The 19,613-nt window shown below is 41.5% G+C and overlaps 1 protein-coding gene across 1 annotated transcript in view; it reads right to left on the bottom strand.

Annotated features, from left to right (window-relative positions):
* Positions 1 to 19,613, bottom strand: part of St18 (ST18 C2H2C-type zinc finger transcription factor) — a 111,268-nt gene that overhangs the window by 9,840 nt on the left and 81,815 nt on the right. Inside the window, exons 13-19 of the mRNA XM_051197874.1 lie at positions 16,058 to 16,303; positions 10,812 to 10,927; positions 5,057 to 5,119; positions 4,292 to 4,360; positions 2,384 to 2,446; positions 2,195 to 2,275; positions 711 to 932 (exon numbers count right to left, since the gene is read on the bottom strand). Coding sequence (XP_051053831.1) covers positions 711 to 932; positions 2,195 to 2,275; positions 2,384 to 2,446; positions 4,292 to 4,360; positions 5,057 to 5,119; positions 10,812 to 10,927; positions 16,058 to 16,303 — 860 coding nt within the window. The remainder of the gene's footprint in view (positions 1 to 710; positions 933 to 2,194; positions 2,276 to 2,383; positions 2,447 to 4,291; positions 4,361 to 5,056; positions 5,120 to 10,811; positions 10,928 to 16,057; positions 16,304 to 19,613) is intronic.

Raw genomic sequence — 19,613 nt, 5'->3', positions numbered from 1 at the left:
ACTGGCATCATTGATCCAGACCTTTAGAACTGAAAAGGTGTCAAAATGTCCCAACTTTGCCCAGTTTGTATACTGAGCATAAAAGAATCAAAGTTTCCCTAAAAGTGCATAAGAAGAGGCCTGCAAGGGGCTGGAGCACTCATGGACAGCAGAGATATATCAGGAACTTTCTAGCTTTTTTTCCGGTAGGAGGAAAGTGAGCTAAACAGCTGGTCTAAGATCATCACTGTGCAAGTGAGCCAGGGATATCACCACAGAGCTCCAGGTCCTTGTGTCCCACCTGCTCACACACGGGCTGCTTGCTTGCATTCAGGTTGCTGTGGGCAAATCACAGCTCCCCAGAAGCAAAACAATGCTACACTGGATGACAGAAATAAGTAAGGGGAAGTTCATAAGTACATGACACAGTGGAGCGGAGTAGCACCACGTGGGATAGGAGTAAAGCCTAAAACACTTAAAATTGCAACACAAGCAATATTTCAAAACATAAGAAAAAATAGAGTTTCTAGAGCCCTTGAAATCTCTACAGTGAGTTTTCAGAAACAGAAAATGTACTTTCCATTCTTCAGACTAGTCAAATATCTACTTAGCAAGACTGTGTTATGTAACTCAAGTGTTATAAATAATGGTGTTGCGGGGGTTTTCACCTTCCCCTAAGTAACTCACATCTCAACAATCGGAACAGCAACAAGACACAAAACAAGCATTACCTTCTGTGGGTGACGAAAACGTTATTTACATGACCCAGCCCGTTGCATCCTGGCAAGGGACAGTGGGGAAGTTCTTGCTTGTTCAGTTTCCAGGAGAGAGGGGCCCCATTGAGGGGATTCTCCTTCTGTCTCTTGGCAGCCAGAGGACAGCCAGAAGCTGTGCGGTGCGATGTGTATTTACCTGATATGTGACCTTGCCCGTCACACCCTATTACAGGACATCTAAGGAAGCACAGTGGAGCCATTATCAGCGTGGAAACAGGAATTAACAGCTCCATACAAAACAGAAGCAACCAACAGCGAAGTTTCAAAGGGTATCACCATATGCTGGTTAATTTTATGTCAACATGACACAGACTAGAGTCATTAAAGGGGAGGGAACCTCAACTGAGAAAATGCCTCCCATAGGATCAGGCTGCAGATAAGCCTGTAGGGCATTTCCTTAATTACTGATTGACATGGGCTAGCCCAGCCCACTTTAGGTGGGGTCATGCCTGGGCTGGTGGTGCAGAGAGTAGATGGAGCAAGCCAGCAAGCGGCACTCTTCCCCGGTCTCTGGGTCAGCTCCTGCCTCCAGGTTCCTGCCGTTTGGGGTTCCTGATCTAACTTCCTTCAGTGATGAACAGTAATATGGAAGTATAAGCCAAATCAAAATCAACTTGCTTTTGGTCCTGGCATTTCATCACAGCAATAGAAACCTTAGACACATAATAGGCAACAAAATAGCATTGTGTTAGCAGTAACAGCTGGCAGGCTTTGAGCTGAGAAATGTTCATGCATCATCCCCTTTCGCCATCCCCTTTCGCGTTTGCTGGAAACTCTTTGATGACTAGAGAACATTATCCCATTTTGCAGGCAGGGAAAAGTGAGGTTTGTGTAAGAGTTTAGCTGACTTGCCACCGAGGCAACAAGAGATGGAGGCGAGCTCATACCCACTGCTTTTTCTATTCCCCTTTTAAATTGAACATCGGTTTAAATACAATGATTTTGATTGGTTGTGGCTTTCTCGCTCCCAGCCCCTCCCAGTTCCTCCTCTCTACTGTCCCACCCACACAAATCCACAACCATTTTCTTTCTCCTTGGGATACAAACGGACATCTAAAACCAAGAATCAATAAAAGTGGATAAAAATAAAAATAAACGAGCATTGGACAAAACAAACAAAGAGCCAGAGAAAAAGTTCAAGAGACACATAAAGACACAGACACACACATTCACACAGCAAGGAATCCCATAAAAGCACAACTTTCACAGTTGTTGCTTTCCTTTAACACGGATGGGCAAAGGAGAAATCTCTCTCTCCTGCATTGTCAAAGTGGAGAGATGTAATTATAAAGGAGAAACGATTCTTGAACTTGTGAACGTGACTCCTTAGCCAGGAGCCGTGGCTGTTAATGCTTCATCTTGTCCGGATTCAGTGGGATTCAGTGGCATCCCCAGGCTAGTGCTACAGCCCAGCCCAGTTCCTCATCAGCCATACTTACTTAAGCTCAGACTCTTCTTTTTCTTCCTTGGTAGGAGTCATTTTGACGCCACCTTTCCTTGCACGAGGGCAACCAGACAAGCTAAAACGAACAACCAAGAACAGTACAGGACACTGTGATTATGAGATTTATGACCAGGCACCACTGCCAACACACCAGTTTCCATTTGAGAAATGCGGTTGGTCTTACCTTCTGTGGGATGCATAGTTTCCAGTCACATGCCCAGAACCATCACAACCCGGGGTTGGACACCTGGAAAACACAGGAACACAGTGGGCTGCCAGGTGAGGGGACAGATGGGGATCACGGCACATGTAACTTAAAGAGGATGAACTAACTCTTTTAGTTTAGGCAACTATCTTTCAGTTAAGAACCCATGCTGAAAGCAAACACTGCTGAGTGATGTCTGGTTGGTAATATATTCTTATTTCTTATACATTCAGTGTTTGAGATAGGGTATCACTATGTAGTCCTGGCTAGTCTGGAACTCTGTGTAGATCAGGCTGGCCATGAACTCACAGGTGTTTGCCTGTCTCTGCTTCCTGAGTGCTGGGGTTAAAGGCATGTGTCACCATGGCAGACACGCTTTCTTAAGTTCTATCTCAGTGAGCATCCATAGGATGCTTTATATCATGGAATGCATTCCTGAAGGTAGGGAGTAACACAGTTTTTCCAATAAAATAATTCACAAACATCCAGTTAGGCAGAGAGAAACAGGCATTGAGAATTTAATCAGCTACACAAAGAAACATATCCTCTGCTGTTAGATGCACGTTTCTTACCCTTCCCTTTAATTCTAAAATTATTTTGAGTTATGCATCTGTGTCTTTGTGTGGGTTTGTTCAGGGAAGTGCAATGCTGCTGTGGCCAGGAGAGGGCGTCAGACACCCTGGAACCGGAGTTACACTTGGGCACTGGGCAATGAATCATTCCTCTGCAAACTGTGTCATCTCTCCAGTCCTTTCCTTTTGTAAAATAATGCTTTCGTAGCTTATGTATCATCATCATATATAGATATGTATGTATGTATGTATGTATGTATGTATACACATGTGTATATATATATATGATATAAATAGCTTGCTATATGTTATCTATTAAGTCAAGAACTACCTTTTTAGGATTTTTTTCCCCTTGAATATCTAAACAAGATGTTAGTAAAATATGTATTTTTCTTGTATGGATAAGACAGATAAATTCTTTATTAGGTGGCTACATGGAACATTTCGTTATTGGACATTGTGGTAGGCCCTCTTGATCCATGCTTCCATTATAGCGGCAGCTATAATTGAGGCGTGGCAATGGAGGCACTTAGACTGAGTGTGACATTATGGTGTACCTTACATGTCAATCCATTAATTACTAATTCCCAAACAGCCTTGTATTTCAACCTATGAAAGTGGATATCAATATTCAACACTCTTCCTTGATAAATGAACTCCACTTTAACATATTGAAAATAAGAAATATAGTTGCAACTTCTCACTATTTTTGGTGTAAAAAAAACTTCAGGCTTTTATGTTGCTCATTATGAAGTCTCTAAGATGTATTCTAAAGTGAAATTATCGGATAGTTAATACAAACGTATTTATATAAAACATCAAATGACAAAGTTGGAATAAAAGAAGAGTAGGAAAAATAAAATCAGTAAGTAAGAATTAGTCTATATGTAGCCTATAGACCTTGCTAACAAAATAGGGATGAGGCAGAACAATGTTTAGCAAAAGTGAAAAGCAGTGGGAAGACTTAAAATTCTCATGATTTCTTAAAATTGATGCAGAAAATGTTTGCTACACCTTCACTAGTCTGGTTTAGTAAATACATTCTGAAATTAAGAGCAAGAAGCCTGTGTTCTCATGCCATTTGTTAGAAACCAGTGTAAAACACAAGCACCTCCCCTGTTTGCCCCCAACCCAGCAAGTCAGTCCCGGCAAAGTGTTAAGGGCTAGACTTCCACCTCTTCAAGTTTTGACAGGTGTCTTTTGCTATTCCTCAGCCAGGTACAATTTTATGTTCTCTAGGAAGGCAATATGGACACTGAATGAGGGCTCCACCAGGGTGAAGAAGGGCACAGAGGTTATGCCTTGCAGCACTTACTTAAGCTCCTGAGAGTTGGCAGCCATGAGGGACTTAAGAGTCTTATCGGCCAGAGGACATCCGGAGACACTACAGAGGAAAGAGGAAGAAGAGAAGTCCCACGCTGACGGGGATGGACCGACTCACTGGTGTCCTGGGTTTGTGATATACGTTACACTATGGGTGACTAGGACCGAAAAGGGTTAGCTGGGATTGGGTCTGGTTTTACTATTACTGAACATGGACTCAAGGGGATTTTAATTATTGTTGTAAACTCAGGTTTGCTATTTATCAAACGAAGGCTTTAATCCAATGAGAACTCAGTGATCAGAAATGACCAACGGTCCGTGCTCACTGAAGCACTGAAGCTCACTGACAATGGCTCCAGCTTTGAGCCGAGGGCTAAGGGAAAGGAAAGCCACTGGCAGGAAAACAGAAGAGAGCCTCTCACCCTGCTCAGCCTCACCAACACCTTTATTTCTTTGTTCAGGACCAGAGACGTCTCTTCCACTAGAGAGAGGCCCCTCCCTGTGCTTTCTTTCTTTAATGTTAGGTGGGATAAGAGCCAGACATGAACCCTGATTTGGTTTGTAACCAGGACCAGAATACTCTTCAACAAGGATCATGACTTCTACATGCCATGTCTACATCTCTGAAAAATAAAATAATCCTCAATCCAACTAACCCACTCCCTTTCTAATCTAGACAGCTGCTTGCTGATATAACAGGTGAGATGAAACAGACCAGGATGATGGAAATCTTAACACATACAAGGACATTTGGTACCTGCGGTGAGATGCATAGTTGCCCGTGACATGGCCACTTCCATCACATCCTGGTGTTGGGCATCTGTGTCAGCAGAAAACCATATCATGAGTGCCAAGTGCATTTTATAGATTATTATTCTTCCAGAGAGATTGCAAAGCATGCCTAATCCCAGCACTGGGGAGGCAGAGGCAGGCAGGCAGGCAGATCTCTGTGAGTTCGAGGCCAGCCTGATCTACAGAGTGAGTTCCAGGACAGCTGGAGATGCCACACAGAGAAACCCTGTCTCAAACATCCATGGAAAAAAAAAAGAATTCATAGGTGGAGTCAAGTCCAGACACTTTCTTAGTTTTTTCTTTTCAATGTTATGTCCAAATTTCCAACTCAAATGATGTGGGAAGTGATGCTTACATGCTGTCTTGGTAGTTTGTGAGTCAACAATCCATGCTGTTCTGTTCTTTGAAAAGATAAATTTGTTTCTCCATAACAGAGATATATGAGAATAGAAATCCTGGCACCGGCTTTATAATATATTATAGAAAGGGATTCTGTAGGTTTTTAAGAGAATTATCTCATTCTCCCTGGGGAGTGGATGAGGGTGGGATGGGAGGTTGGGGGGGGGAGTGGGAGGAAGGGAGAAAGAACTGAGATTGGTATGTAAAATAAGACTGTTTTACTTTAAATACAATTTAATATAAAAATATAAAACAGAAATGTAAATGTCTGAAGAGCTGAGAGAGAGAGAGAGAGAGAGAGAGAAAGAGAGAGAGAGAGAGAGAACTACTTAAAAACTGACAGTTTAGAAACTACACAGAACAAAATCTTGGAGTGAAATATAAATTGACATTTTAGGTGGGAAAGTTACTGATGACAGAGAAATGGCAAGATATTTAGTTACTAACACTGTTGAGCAGTTTCACTCAAAGCTGTAACATAACACTTCCTAATTGATAGCTAGCCCAAGAACAGATTCCAGGATGTCTTTCAAAGGTGGCCCACTGCAGTCTATGTCTTCTCCAAAGAGAGAAGAGGAAAGGCCAAGGTCTCCCAAGCAAATTGGGAGCATGGGGGAGGGGAGAGGGAGTTACAAGGAATGGGGGGAGAGGTGGGCATGAGGGAGCCGGAAAATTGAGTCAAGGAAAGACTAGAAGAGAGCAAGAAAAGAGATACCATAATAGAGGGAGCCACTGTAGGTTTGAAGAGAAATCTGGCACTAGAGAAATATCCAGAGATCTACAAGCATGACTCCATCTAACAATCTAAGCAATACTGGAATGGCTACCTTAAATGCCATTCTCTGATAATGAGATTGATGACTACCTTATATGCCATCCTAGAGCCTTCATCTAGTAGCTAATGGAAGCAGAAGCAGACACCCACAGCTAAATACTGAGCCAAATTCCTGGAATCCAGTTGCAGAGAGGGAGGAGTGATGAGTCAAGACCAGGCTGGAGAAATCCATAGAAACCTGAACAAGGGGGAGCTCATGGACTCCAGTCTGATAGCTGGGAAACCAGCACAGAACCAACCCAGACCCCCTGAATGTGGTGTTAGTCAAGAGGACTGGGCAGTTTATGGGGCCTTTGGTAGTGGATCAGTATCCAGTATATGAATGGACTTTGGGAGCCCATTGAACATAGAGGGATACTCCGTCAGCCTAGACACTTGGGGGGAGGGCCTAGGCCCTGCTCCAAATAATATGACAGTCTTTGAAGACTCCACATGGAGGCCTCACCCTCTCTGGGGAGCAGAAAGGGGGTAGGATGGGGGTTAGTGGGGAGGGAGAGGGGAGGAGGGCGGGTATGGGGACTTGGATTGACATGTAAAACAAGTGTTTCAAATTTAAATTAAAAAAATATCACAACAACTTAGTTATCCTCTAGAGGTACCTTTCCAATTAGAGATTCTTCAGCTTCTTGGTTAATTTCTTGGATGTTATTGGAATTGCTCATTTGGAGTACACAGATGGACTCCATCCTCAAGTGCTATCTGTGCTGTGTTAAGAATCTTAGTAGGAAAGCCATTGGGTTTCCCTGATATCCTGCCCAAAGCAAAGCCTTTTCTGTCCATGTATATTAAGTTCAGTTTTTTGAAGAAATTTGGGGGCTAACAACATTATGACACCGTAAAGAAACTGTAAACGTTATGGATCTCAAAGGGATGTTTGCTTTTCAGTAACTGATATGAATTGGGGCCACTTAATTCTTCTGTTCCTGTTTCTGGGTGGGATAACAGAAAGTGGAGACAGTAAAACATATGCACAAAAAGGTTTTAAAAAGAAAAGTAATGATGATTACATTAGGGTAGAGATCTGTTGATAAACATTTATTCATGGAATACAAACATATCCCCGAAAACTGTTTAACGGGAGAATGAAGGGCTTTCAAGTGCTGCGGAATTTTCACTCCCAAATAGTATTCCAAAATTTTATTTCTTTTCCATCTTCAACTATGCTCACTAAGACTTCCAAAAGAGGCAAAGAAGTTATACCAATTTCAAACTAATTATCTGTAAATTACCTATGGAATATAGTAGAAACATATACATTTGATTAGATGAAATTTAAAGATTTGTGATATAAAAATGTCAAAAGAATTAGTGGCAATATTACTCCTGGTAGGAGAATGATATTCCTAATTGAGTTCCTGATAGGCCTTTGAAGCCTGGTGTAAAGTCAAATCTACAGTGAAAAATATTCTGCACTATTACACAATACCAGTTGGGTGATATATTGAGTGTTTTCAGATAAAAATAACAAAATTAAAGGAAGAAAACTAGCTGATTCTCTTGGTGATTGATGTTCAAATTGTTTCAAGTCAGAGATCAGTTGATAAAATTTTAAAATTTCAGCAGTTTGGGGTAAGCTGTTATTGTATGATTATCTCTTAAAAACAGATCTAATGAAGATAAAAGTCAGCACACTATCGTGAACACAAACAAATCAGAGACTCCCTCCCAAATGTTGGGTGTGGTACTTGAGAGGTCTCTTAACTTCTAGGGCACTCACAACAGACTCAAAAGCACAGTTCAATATCTTGGGAGTCTTCCACTGGGCATTACCTTCATAGTAAGGAATGTTGTCATTACCAAACAATGCTACTTGTTTCTTCTCTGTCCCAGGGTAGTCAATTATTACTCACACAACATTTAGTTTGTAATACTTTCTGGTAGTTTCTAAACATCTACCTTCAAAAGATAGAATTTTGCCATTTTGAATGGCACTGAAAAAATGTCATATGGAAAACAAGTTTCAAAAAACTCATGAAAAGCTCCAATAGCTGAGCCAAGTAGGAGTACTTTCATAAGTGGCCTTCTGGAAAGAAAAAGTTCTGAGAAATTTGAGTTCTGGTGTGTCTGGTACCCTTCGCTATGTAGGCCATTACGACCCAGGTGAACCCCGAATCCAGCAATTCATGGTTCATGCCTGACTATGGAATCTGTAAAGAATGCCAGTATCTAAGCTTCTTTAAAAGTTACTTTCATGTCAGATAGCAAACTGGTCCTCTACTAGGAATTATCACTGATGTCTATTTTATACAATGCCCATGCTGGCCACTGGCCAACATTTGCAATGTGCACTCTATCTCGGGTTATTGTATATGTAGCTTGCGTATCTAAGAAGCACACAGTACATATTATGAACTAACGTTGTAGCCAAGGCAGAGAACAAAATGAGGAAAAAAGAGTAGCAATGCCCCTGGGCCTCTTTCTCAGGGAGCTGGGCTGATAATAATACAGAGCAGGAAGGAAGTAACTGTGCACCTGGTAAGCTGGTGATGAGCACTGGGTAGACCCTGAAGCCAGGGTAGGACCGTTAGCCCTAGATATGAGGAACTGCAATAGGGGGAGGGTCTTTCTAGCAAGGGAAGGACTTAGAAACAAGAGTATGGGCTGAAGTAACAGCTTGCAAGGCCCTGAGACAAGTGTGCCCCTGATATGCATGGGAACAAGAGATGAGGGTGCCCAGTAGGTAGGACCTAGGAGGAGGGGATGCTCTGTCCTTGTGAATTGTGGATATGCCTCAGAGGTTAGAGCTAGGGATGGCAGCTCCCATACATGTAGGAAGAGGAGAATGAAGGTCTAAAGACTGAGCTGCAGCCATTCCAGTCACTAGGGCACTAGGCTGGGTCGGGGAAGCAATCTTTGTGAGGTAAAGAAAGTCCTCAGGTGAGGAGGTCCCAGGAGCCAAGTGTGGCTGGTGAGCAATGGGTCATGGATGAGAGCATAGTCACAGTATCTGCTGTCCGTCAGGCAGGAGCAAGGGTCAACAGTCCACCTCCAACCTGGAGGTGAGAGGGCTGTGGGGAGCTTCACAAGACCATGCTTTGGGTGGAGCTTAAGAACGGAAACGCTTCAGGAGGAAAATAGAGTGATGCTCTATAAAAACTTCCTGAGGAGTTCACTCTATGAACAAGAGGGGACAAGAGACTTCACTCAGAAGCTGTTCCGTGTGTGTGTGTGTGTGTGTGTGTGTGTGTGTGTGTGTGTGTGTAACAAACGATATATATATATATATTTATTTTTTTTAATATTCTTTTTTTCTACTTAATTTATTATTTTACATGAAGTTCCCAGTTCCCTCTTCCTCCCTTCCTCCCTTTTATCCTCTCTGCCCTCTCACATGCACCCTGGCCACCCTCCCCTCCCATCCCCCCACCCCAATTCCACATGTAGGGCAATGCCATTGCCCTCTCACATGCACCCTGGCCACCCTCCCCTCCCATCCCCCCACCCCAATTCCACATGTAGGGCAATGCCATCCAGGTGGGGTCATGTAGATCTGACAGGTCATGTGAAGTAGGTACTAGGGCTTCTCTCCTGTCTCTAGATTAAGGCATTTATCCCTCCATGGGGGATGTGTTTGCAAGGTCCTTTTGTGCACCAGGGATACATCCTGGTTCCACTGTCTGAGGTCCCTTAGACTGCTCAGTCCTTCTGGCTGAGACCCATATTCAGGGGGGCCTGAGTCAGTCCCATGCTGGATTCCCAACTATCAGTCTGGGGGGGCCAGTTAGTGCCTCTATGTGGAAGTTTACAGGTTACTCTTTTCTAGAAACTCTAATTCACAGCTGTTCATCATTCTACATTTTCCTAATGGCAAATTATTTCCATAATCTTCCTCCCTCCCTCCCTCCCTCCCTCCCTCCCTCTCTCCCTTCCTCCCTCCCTTTCATTGCTAAATAATACTTCTTGCCTCCAGGATTGTTTGTATTCTATTTTGTTTTTAAGTAATTGTCATATTTATGGGGCTGCTATGATGTACATCTCAAATGTCTCCCAGATGTTGAAGGCCCTGAAACCAGGCTGTTAGGATTTAGAGGTGGTAAACCTCACGCAGTGTGGCCTAGTGGGATGTCACTGAAGTTGTGCCCAAAAGGGGATATTAGGACCTATCTTCTTGTTCCACAAAACAATGATGTAAGCAGTTTCCTCCATTATATGCCCGTATCGCAGAGTTATGCTTCACCACAGACCCAAAGGCAACAGAGCAAAGTAGCCATGTATTGAAACTTTCAAATCCATCAGCCATAATAAACCTTTTCCCTACAAATTGATGACCTCTGGTGCTTTGTAGCAGTGACAGAATGCTGAGTTCCATGGGGATAAACTGGTTGTTTGAGTGTGTCCATCTATTGATGCATACATACTTTTAGAAGCTTCCTTAGTGCAGTGCAGGATACTAGGTATACAATGACTAGTTGAGATGTCACTCACGATTGTAAATTTGTCTCCTAATTGCAGAATCTTTTAGCATAGGTAGCCGAGAAGCACTTACGTGATTAGCTCTTTCTTCAGATCTCTTGAATGAAGCTTGGGCTTTGGGCTTGGAATAGAGGCCTCTCCAGCAAACTTTTTTTCCTCTAAATTTTCTAAGGAGTTCACAGGGTCTTTCTGAAAAACAAATAACAGCCAAAACAAACAAACAAACAAAAAAATAGTGAGTGGTGGGAGAAAGGGATATATCATTAGGGAACCATGAAAAGACAACTGGATTTGAAATTATTGGTGTCAACTGAGTTTGGCTTGAAGACATATTTTGAGTCCTACAAAGGATTTATATGAAGAATGAAAACATAATGAATAAAAGAACATGTACAGATTGTGAGAGTCCTTTATCCAAAGAGTTGGGGATTATAAGTGAGAAGTAACACCTTTTAAAAGTTCACGTCTTTGTGGATATGGAGACATTTCTTGAGCTATAAAGTTGTTACTATATTAGCATATTTCAAGTCTTTTCACTAAATAAACATACCCTAATTAACCCACGGATTATTGTTTTCATATCCAGCTGTCACAGCAGCAGTGGCACAACAGGAGGGCCATTGCGCCACAGTAGAGCTACCTCAGTGTGTTGTTATTTTATATCACGTTAACAGGCTCCATCATGGTACAACACCATTCCTTCTATTGTCAGTGCTACTAAGTATTCTATGTTATTTTACTGGTTAAAAACGTAACCGACACCAAAATGGACTGGAAGATAAATGTGCATAATGTCCAAACTTCGGAGAAGGGTTTTTTCAAAGCCTCTCTCTTGCCCCCAATAACCTGTGGCGACGTAGGTGAATGAACTTTGTTTTTAAATTTTTGCTATGAAAATGGTTAAAATCGAGGGATTCCAGGTACTGGAGCTTTCCACCTGCTCATTCTGCCATTCATTTTAATGTGGACTTGGCTTATGAGCAGTTCCGTTCTAGCTTAGAAATGTCTTTGGCTTTTTGAAACTTCATGTGAAAGCTAAATTCAATATGTCTCAGTGTGGAAGAGCCTGCTTTCCTACTTAGATCTGTATGTTTCTCAAAGTGGCATGAAGTGAAATAATCACTTCATTGTTTTCTTTATTCTGAGACTGGGATCAAAGTCTCTATCCAAAGTCATGATCGTTTACAGTCAAGCACGGCGATGCTTCTGGTTGAGGGTTATATCTGTGTATTGTGGAATGTGGGATTATGGAGAAATTTTTAAAGGAAATGATCGATATTAAAGTTCAGATTGTTTTACCGCTAAAATGCACATAAAACAGTGTTGGCTGGGTACATGTCATTTAAGTGGCATGATAAAGTATTGTAAAGGGTTTTTTTTTTTTTTTTACGAGAAGTTTTTATTGGTGAGGACCTTTTAAATATTTCATGACTTTTTAAACTATAGACTCTTGTGCTTATAAATCAGTTGTATTTTCAGCTTTTGCTTTGCTGTCACATTCTACTCTGCAAACCTGCAGAGAACATACACACATGTGGCCACAGCTACAAGAATTTTCAGGAATAGTTCTGTTATAGAAGCACACTCTACTGAATGCATTTTTAAATAGCACCCAGTGTAGAAATTCAGTATTTCTGAGACTGTTACTCAACACCTTAAAAAGTACAGTTTTGAAAAACAGTAATTTTGCTCTGTGCAAGATTTACAATAAAGACATGTATATGTGTATTTAGAGAGCACACATGTGCAACTAGATTCTTCAATGTACAGATGGAAGGTTATATTGATTTCAGTAAGGATCAGAACATAATGGTAACATGAATAACAGATAATAGCATCTGGCACTTTTAAAATCTGAAGCCCTGAAATCTTTGGATGACTGACAGTTGAACGAAGCTGACAGCCCTAGTTATTTCTCAGTACTTTCCTTTTGAGATATTTTGAATTTTTTCCAGATTCGGGATATTTTTTTAGGGGGGCATCTGGACAGGCTATTTCTCTGAGAGAGATAGACAATATTTTCTGAAAATTACCACCAAAATTAAGCAACTGTTGTGCATATGAACTAGATAACAATGAATTAGAAATAATCATTCAATTTCTGGTGGTGTGGGTGCTGTGAGGAAGTTACAAATGGGAAGAAATGCTTTCGGGTCTTCAAACATTCATTATGAACCAATGGTGTACCCAGGGTCCATAAGCAATCCTAGCAAAGGGACTTTATTCTTTTGTCATACCCCGAAGATCTGCCAGGGCATCTGACTTTGGTCCTCATTTTTGGACTAGGCAATGATAGCTTCTACACACTTGTCCAACTATCTCTTCCTTTTCCATCTCTTCCTCCTCCACATCTTATTTTCACTATTGAAACTTTTCTTATTATTCCCTAGAACTGTCTATTGTGATTTCTTCCTTACTTTTTTTAAATACATTTTCCCACTTTACTTTTGCCTTGTCTTCGGTAATTCCAAGATAATTTCTGTAACACAAGAACCAGTAATTCTCTATATTTTTGCTTATCATTTCTTTTCTCTGGATATGTTACTAAACCTGTTCACAAGACTGTTGGGATAATGAAGCATGGTACAGAACGAACAGGACTGTTGGGATAATGAGGCATGGTATAGAAGGAGTCACTGTGTTTTTTTTTCTGCATGTGGTATTCCTTTGATGACTTCTAAACAAGGATTCTGAATATAAGTTATTAATTTAACCCAAGTTACTTTTAAAATGGTATCTCTCAAGCCTCATACTTTTTAATATTCAAAATTCAAATATTCAATATTCAAAATGTGAAAAATACTCTCTGTTCATGAGACTATCTTGGTACAGATGAAAGAAAAAAGAAAAAAGAACAAAGGTAAGAAACTGCACCAGGGAGTTTCAATGATTGTCACTTTTATGTGAGTTCCCATCAAATATGAACAGCTATGGAAGAAGGGTTTCGCTCACTCATGGTAAGCATTGTGAGTCCACAAACACTTAACATCCCTCCAGTCCTCCTGGACTCTGTCAGTGGCATTGAAGTCCAACATAGATTCTAAATTCCGTTTCACAATACTTCAGTAGAAAGCTGTAGATTAAGGCTGCCCTATCAGACCTGAAGTGTGTGTGTGTGTGTGTGTGTGTGTGTGTGTGTGTGTGTGTGTGTGTGTGTGTACAGAGAAATAAAACACTGTCACAGATATATGTCAAGTAGGGAAAAACAAAACATTTGAATCTATACAACTACCAAGATGAGCACAGATGTTTCCTTTTTTCTAATTTTATGGAGGTTAAAGAAACAATGTTGTTAGGAGTCTCTTTTTCTGACAGGCTGGGCTCTAAGAATAGACAAGAAGGCAGTGGGAGAAGACACAATTGTGTAGTGATAGCCGAACTACCCTGAACCACACCCAAGGCTCACTGCTGCACTTTTGCCCAGGCTCACATCCACCTGGCTGAAACTGAGCACCAAGATTCCAGGAAGGTTCTGTCACATAAACTGACCAAGGTTCAGTCAATAAAGTCTCAGTCATGCCATGCGACACCAAGTCATGCCATGTCATGTCAATACAGTCAAGAACAGAATATTTAAAAGCCCCTCATGGCATGGCATTGAACTATCAGAACTTTGTAGGTTTCTTATTTCATACAAGAATGAGATGCAGTTATAGCTACTCTGCGAAGCACCATTTCTCTTGAAACAGAATGACTTCTGTTTAGTCCACATCATCTGCCTGCACGCTGCTCGCTGCCTCCTCAGCTCTAGCACTAGAGGGAGTGTGGTGTCACTTTGGTTCTTCCGTGTGCACGCAGGATGACAGTGGGGGAAGTTGGTAGTCATTACTGAGCACCAATAAACCGCCTACGACACTAAAAGTATTTGGAGCACATCAGAGTTTTGAGTTAGGGATATTTAACTGATGGACAATGTAAAGATCTGGAAAACGCCAACAGGCTACAGTAGCATCAGTCTAACCTAATGCTAATGCTGGACCAAGCCAGTCTCCCTCCAGGTGGTGGTGCGGATTGATGTACATGGTGCAAGGAGTCCTAGAGTCAGGGCCTCCTCCAGATTCATGTCTTTAGGTACAGGCTTGCGTGACTTTCATTTGCTTAATAAGAAAGGGTTTCACTATGTAGATTACAGCAACCTGGAACTCACAATTCTCCTGCTTCAGCTTCTTGAGTACTAGAATTACAGGTGTGCGCCCCATGCTGCCATGAGCAGGCCCAAGGCCAGGGAGCACCATGGTGGAGCTGAAGCCTTTTCTCCTAATGTATCCCCTGGACCTATCTCACTGCTTATCCTTTGAGATGCCAGAGGAAATATGTAGAAGGAGGGTAGGAGGGGAAAGGAAAAAAGGACACCCGTGGTCACTTACTACAGATGTTGACTCACTTCCAAGAGAGTAAATGAAAATCAAATTGCTTTCCCATCTCTGAAACACAAACAGCTGAACAAGATCACACACATTTCCACAGCAATAGATATGTCAGTCTTTACACACACCACTTGGAAAGCCTCTCAATGACATTTCTGATTACTATCACAATGGGGTCACCCACTCTCATCACCAGGGCTTCCTCTGTAATTATGTGGGACCTAAGCATCTGCTCAGGCTATGTCAATGGTGCACTTGTGAAGAAACAAAGAGGGTCAAATGCTTCCCACCCTGTCAAAAACTTTGACCCCTTTTAAGATAACCAAACGCACAAGTATATCTCCTGGACTTAGAGACTAATTCTACCTAGATGTCCACTTACTCACAAACTTCTCTACAAACATGTCCCATGTCTTGGGATGTCCAAGAAATCAAACACGAGGCTTTAACATGATTTCAAGATTCTTATTGTCCTTGGTTGTATTTCACCTTGACACCAATTCAAAGTGTGTTATTGAGTTGGGCTTTTGCTGCTGAGTAGTGCATTGCCCCTTACAGGCTGCTCCGAGGACAACCGCCACCACTGTGTGACTAAAACTGACTGTAATGATGCAACTCAGGCAAAGGTCCCGAAAAGTTGGGTTCATTAATAAATTTCATCATTACTTTATCATGGTCTAAACCAGTGAATAAGGAGATGATGGTTCTTGCTGCTCTTGAAGAGGCCCTGGGTTCAGTTCACAACCCCCTCAATCATCTATAACTCCTGTTCAATAGGATATGATCCCCTCCTGTGATCTTCATAGGCACTAGGCACGCATGTGGAATGCATACATAAATGCAGGAAAATCATTCATATAGATAAAAATAAAATGGAAAATCTAAAACAAGACAGGAACGTGAAGGAAAACTTAGGGGGGAAGACTAGTTCACAGACACATTGACACAATACCTCTTTCTCCTCCTCTGTCTTTCCATGGGTTTTGCTATAGTTGATGGGCACATCCCAGCCTTCTTGGTCACAAAGAGCCTGGTAGAAGGCAGCATTGACCAGAAGGCTGCTTGCTTTGAATGGGGAAGAAGACGGGGTTGTAACTGTAGTGTGAGAGGAAGTTGGGGGTATAGACTTGTCCAGGGTTCGATTTTTTTTCATGCTTAAGTCCAATGTGCCATTTTCATCCACTTCTATCTCAGCTCCCTGATAGAGAACAGAAATGGAAAACATCTCAGCAGTTTGCAGTTAGAGCCTCGCCATGTGGGGCTTTTAAGGGATAATTTAAAATGTAAGCTTTTATGGAAGTATATCTGCTTCTAAATCCAGCTTTCTGATTTGCATTGGGTAACATTCAATTCTTAGGCAGACTTTAAAGAACAGCCCATTAATGTGCTTCATATTCCTAGGTTTAAACAAAGTAAGATTAATATAAATGAGATGCATTGGCTAAAACAATTTTACATTCTTGCATATTTTTAAAGGTTCCCAAGTCTTTTGTACCCACTGGAAGCATTATTCCAAACTCACCATTTTAGCATTTATGTTTGTGTTTAGCAAAAGTGATGTTTAACTCCCCAACTCCATGAATCATAATATTAATCCAACATTATAAATATTCACACAAAATCAGCTAGAAGAGAATTTTCAGACTATTATAGGAGTAGGAAAGCAACATGCACCTTAGACCATCTGAACTGGAGAAGTGTATTGGCTGATTGCGTGTTAATATGACACAGCTAGAATCTTCAGAGAAGGAGCCTTTGTGAGGAAATGCCTCCATGAGATCCAGCTGAAAGACATTTTCTCAATTAGTGACTGACTGCGGAGGGCCCAGCCCATGGTAGGAGGTGCCATCACTGGGCTGTTGGTCCTGGGTTTTATAAAATATCAGGCTGAACAAGCCATGGGAAGCAAGCCAGTAAGCAGCTCCCCTCCAAGGCCTCTGCATCAGCTCCTGCCTCCAGGGTCCTGCCCTGTTTGAGTTCCTGTCCTGACTCCCTTCAGTAATAAATAGCAATGTGAAGTTTAAGTCAAATAAACCCTTTCCTCCCCAACTTGCTTTTTGGTCATGGTGTTTCTTTGCAGCAACGGAAACCCTAACTAAAATATCAGGCTTTGTTAAATTGTGGTGAGTGAGAAGGGAGAAGGGCTAGGTGCAAATTGACTTCACTCTGGGGACTCAGAGCTTCAGTTCTATAATGAAGATTTAGGATGAAGGTATCAGTTTCTGTTGCTCGATGAGGCTTTCCAGGCAGGCCCACCCCCTTTGGGATCCTTTGAGCAAGCTCTCATTGTTTCTGAGGAGTAACATCTCTGTTTGGGCAGTAACCACATGGACTACTCCTGTGGTCTGATTCTTCAAGATTTGCACTGTAGGTGCTTTTGTTAACATTACCAGAGCTCCCTAAAGCTGGAGAAACCTGCCTATCAACTCTCCAAATGAATCAAGTAACCTTGCTGTTATTTCTATAACACCCATCAATTTATAGTTAACTTCTTGACCAGTTTTTGACTTTTCCTTTCCAGTTGACAAAGGAGACATCCTTTTCCTTATCTTAGCAAGACCCTTAGCTCTTGAAGTCACCAGATACTCCCCAAGTCATATGTTTAAACTCACTCACGCCCCCCTTCGCAGCAGCCATACAGGCTGGGATCACTGCTTGTGCTTGATTGAGAGATGAAAGTCCCTCTTCTTTTTGTTTGTTTTACCTGCAAAGTTCCTATCTAGTCTCTCAGCCCATAAGCATTTACCGGAGGTAAATACACTTCTAATACGACAGGCTAAGATGCTTTGGCCATATCTTTTTGTCCCTTTTTAGTAAATAGTTTAATCTCCTGTGATAGTTTTAAGCCCTGAATTTGATATTACAGCTTATCCAGGATAATAACATAGTAACCACAGCATCTTATGCCATCTGTATAATATCAAATACATTTTTATACCAGCATTAATAAACCTCTGGTACAAAAAAATCCAAGATATTAACCATATCATTGCCACCAGCCCCCCTCCTGACATGAGCTCACAATACATTCTGCCAGTCCGGCATCAAAGCAATGTTTTGCTTTGTAGCTGATGTGTAACTATAGCAATGAAACAGAGCAATAGTAATCAAGTTTAATGGCCAACGTAAAGTAAAATGCTAAATATTGTAGTTGCTGACATTTTTCATAAAAAAATTAAAAAAAAAAAAAAACTTGGGTTAAAGCTGCACAACCAACATTCACATAAAATTCCAGACCTCTGTGACAGATGGCTTAGGAAAAAGAAGCCATGTGACTGGGCTGCAGAGTTTTATAGTGCAAAACCCATAAATAGTGCAGATTTAAGCTTTGAAAAATACCAACTACTCCAAGAATAGTCACATATATATATGTGTGTGTGTGTATATATATATATATTAGTTTTTTAGAGAAGTACTTTTAATATTGTTTAAAATTTGGAGATTTTAGGACTCATTATAATTATTTGTATTGAATGATTACAGTTAATTAGAAAAATCTTACTCCTAATGTTTGAAAGAGGTATCTCAGCTTGCTGCTCAGGGCCCCTGGCTCCGGGAAAGGGGATGTTGTGCGCTGGGGATAGGAGTACAGATGGGCGTTAAGTAAGTGCGCAGATGCATCCAACAATTACACTGCAGCAGGAAGGCCCTTTCTACCCATGATGGGGACCACACATTCCCAGCATGGGTTTTTATTCAGAGTCATACCACCAGGCATTCTCTTTCTGTGCTTTGAACTCCAAATGTCAGCACAGAAATCTGAGTGGCGGGAGTGGCAGGTGGAGAGGCAAGGCCAGAGCTGTAGCTCAGGTAGCCCTTCCTCCTCACACCTTCTAACACTTAGACTTCTGAAGTGCTATGTGGGGGGGTCTTTATTTTAGGTCCTTACACCTTAAGATTCCTGGGGCTGGCTATTATATACCGTTCAGCTGAGGAGGGACAATATAAGCCATCTACTGATGCTGCCTTTGAGTTGCGACCTCACTGCTATAGGTGTATTCATTGCATTGCTGAGAACATGCACTATGTTCTCATGATCATCTCTACAGTGTGTAGAAAAGAGAACCTGAAAAGCAGGTTGTTCTGGCTTTCAAGGTCGTGCCTTAAGGGTAATGGCTTCTAGTGAAAGGTACCATGTTTATTATCAATGACAGTGAAACTGAAAGTTTACAGACCTAGTGACTGTAATAATAATCTCTCCTAGAAGTTAAGTAGTGACCGACATGTTCAACAGCAAGGACATGATTAGTGTAACCACAGCACCTCTGCTAACTAGAACATTACCTGGTCAGTGCCACAGTAATAAGAGGACCAAAGGAAAGTTATAAAGTCCTATACAACGGGAGAAAGAAAGCAAGCACTCTTTACTTCTTATTCAGCAATAACTAATTGCTACCACTGGAAAGATGATAAACATGTGAGCTATGTTTGTAACAAAGAATTATGCAGCACAGAGAAGAAGTGGCTAATACAAGGTTATAAAATTTAGAGATACTTCCCCAAACTTC

Source organism: Phodopus roborovskii, unplaced genomic scaffold (assembly GCF_943737965.1).
Source record: "Phodopus roborovskii unplaced genomic scaffold, PHOROB, whole genome shotgun sequence".
Taxonomy (NCBI): domain Eukaryota; kingdom Metazoa; phylum Chordata; class Mammalia; order Rodentia; family Cricetidae; genus Phodopus; species Phodopus roborovskii.
The sequence above is the reverse complement of the archived record's forward strand: the minus strand, read 5'-3'. Positions and strand labels throughout refer to the sequence as shown.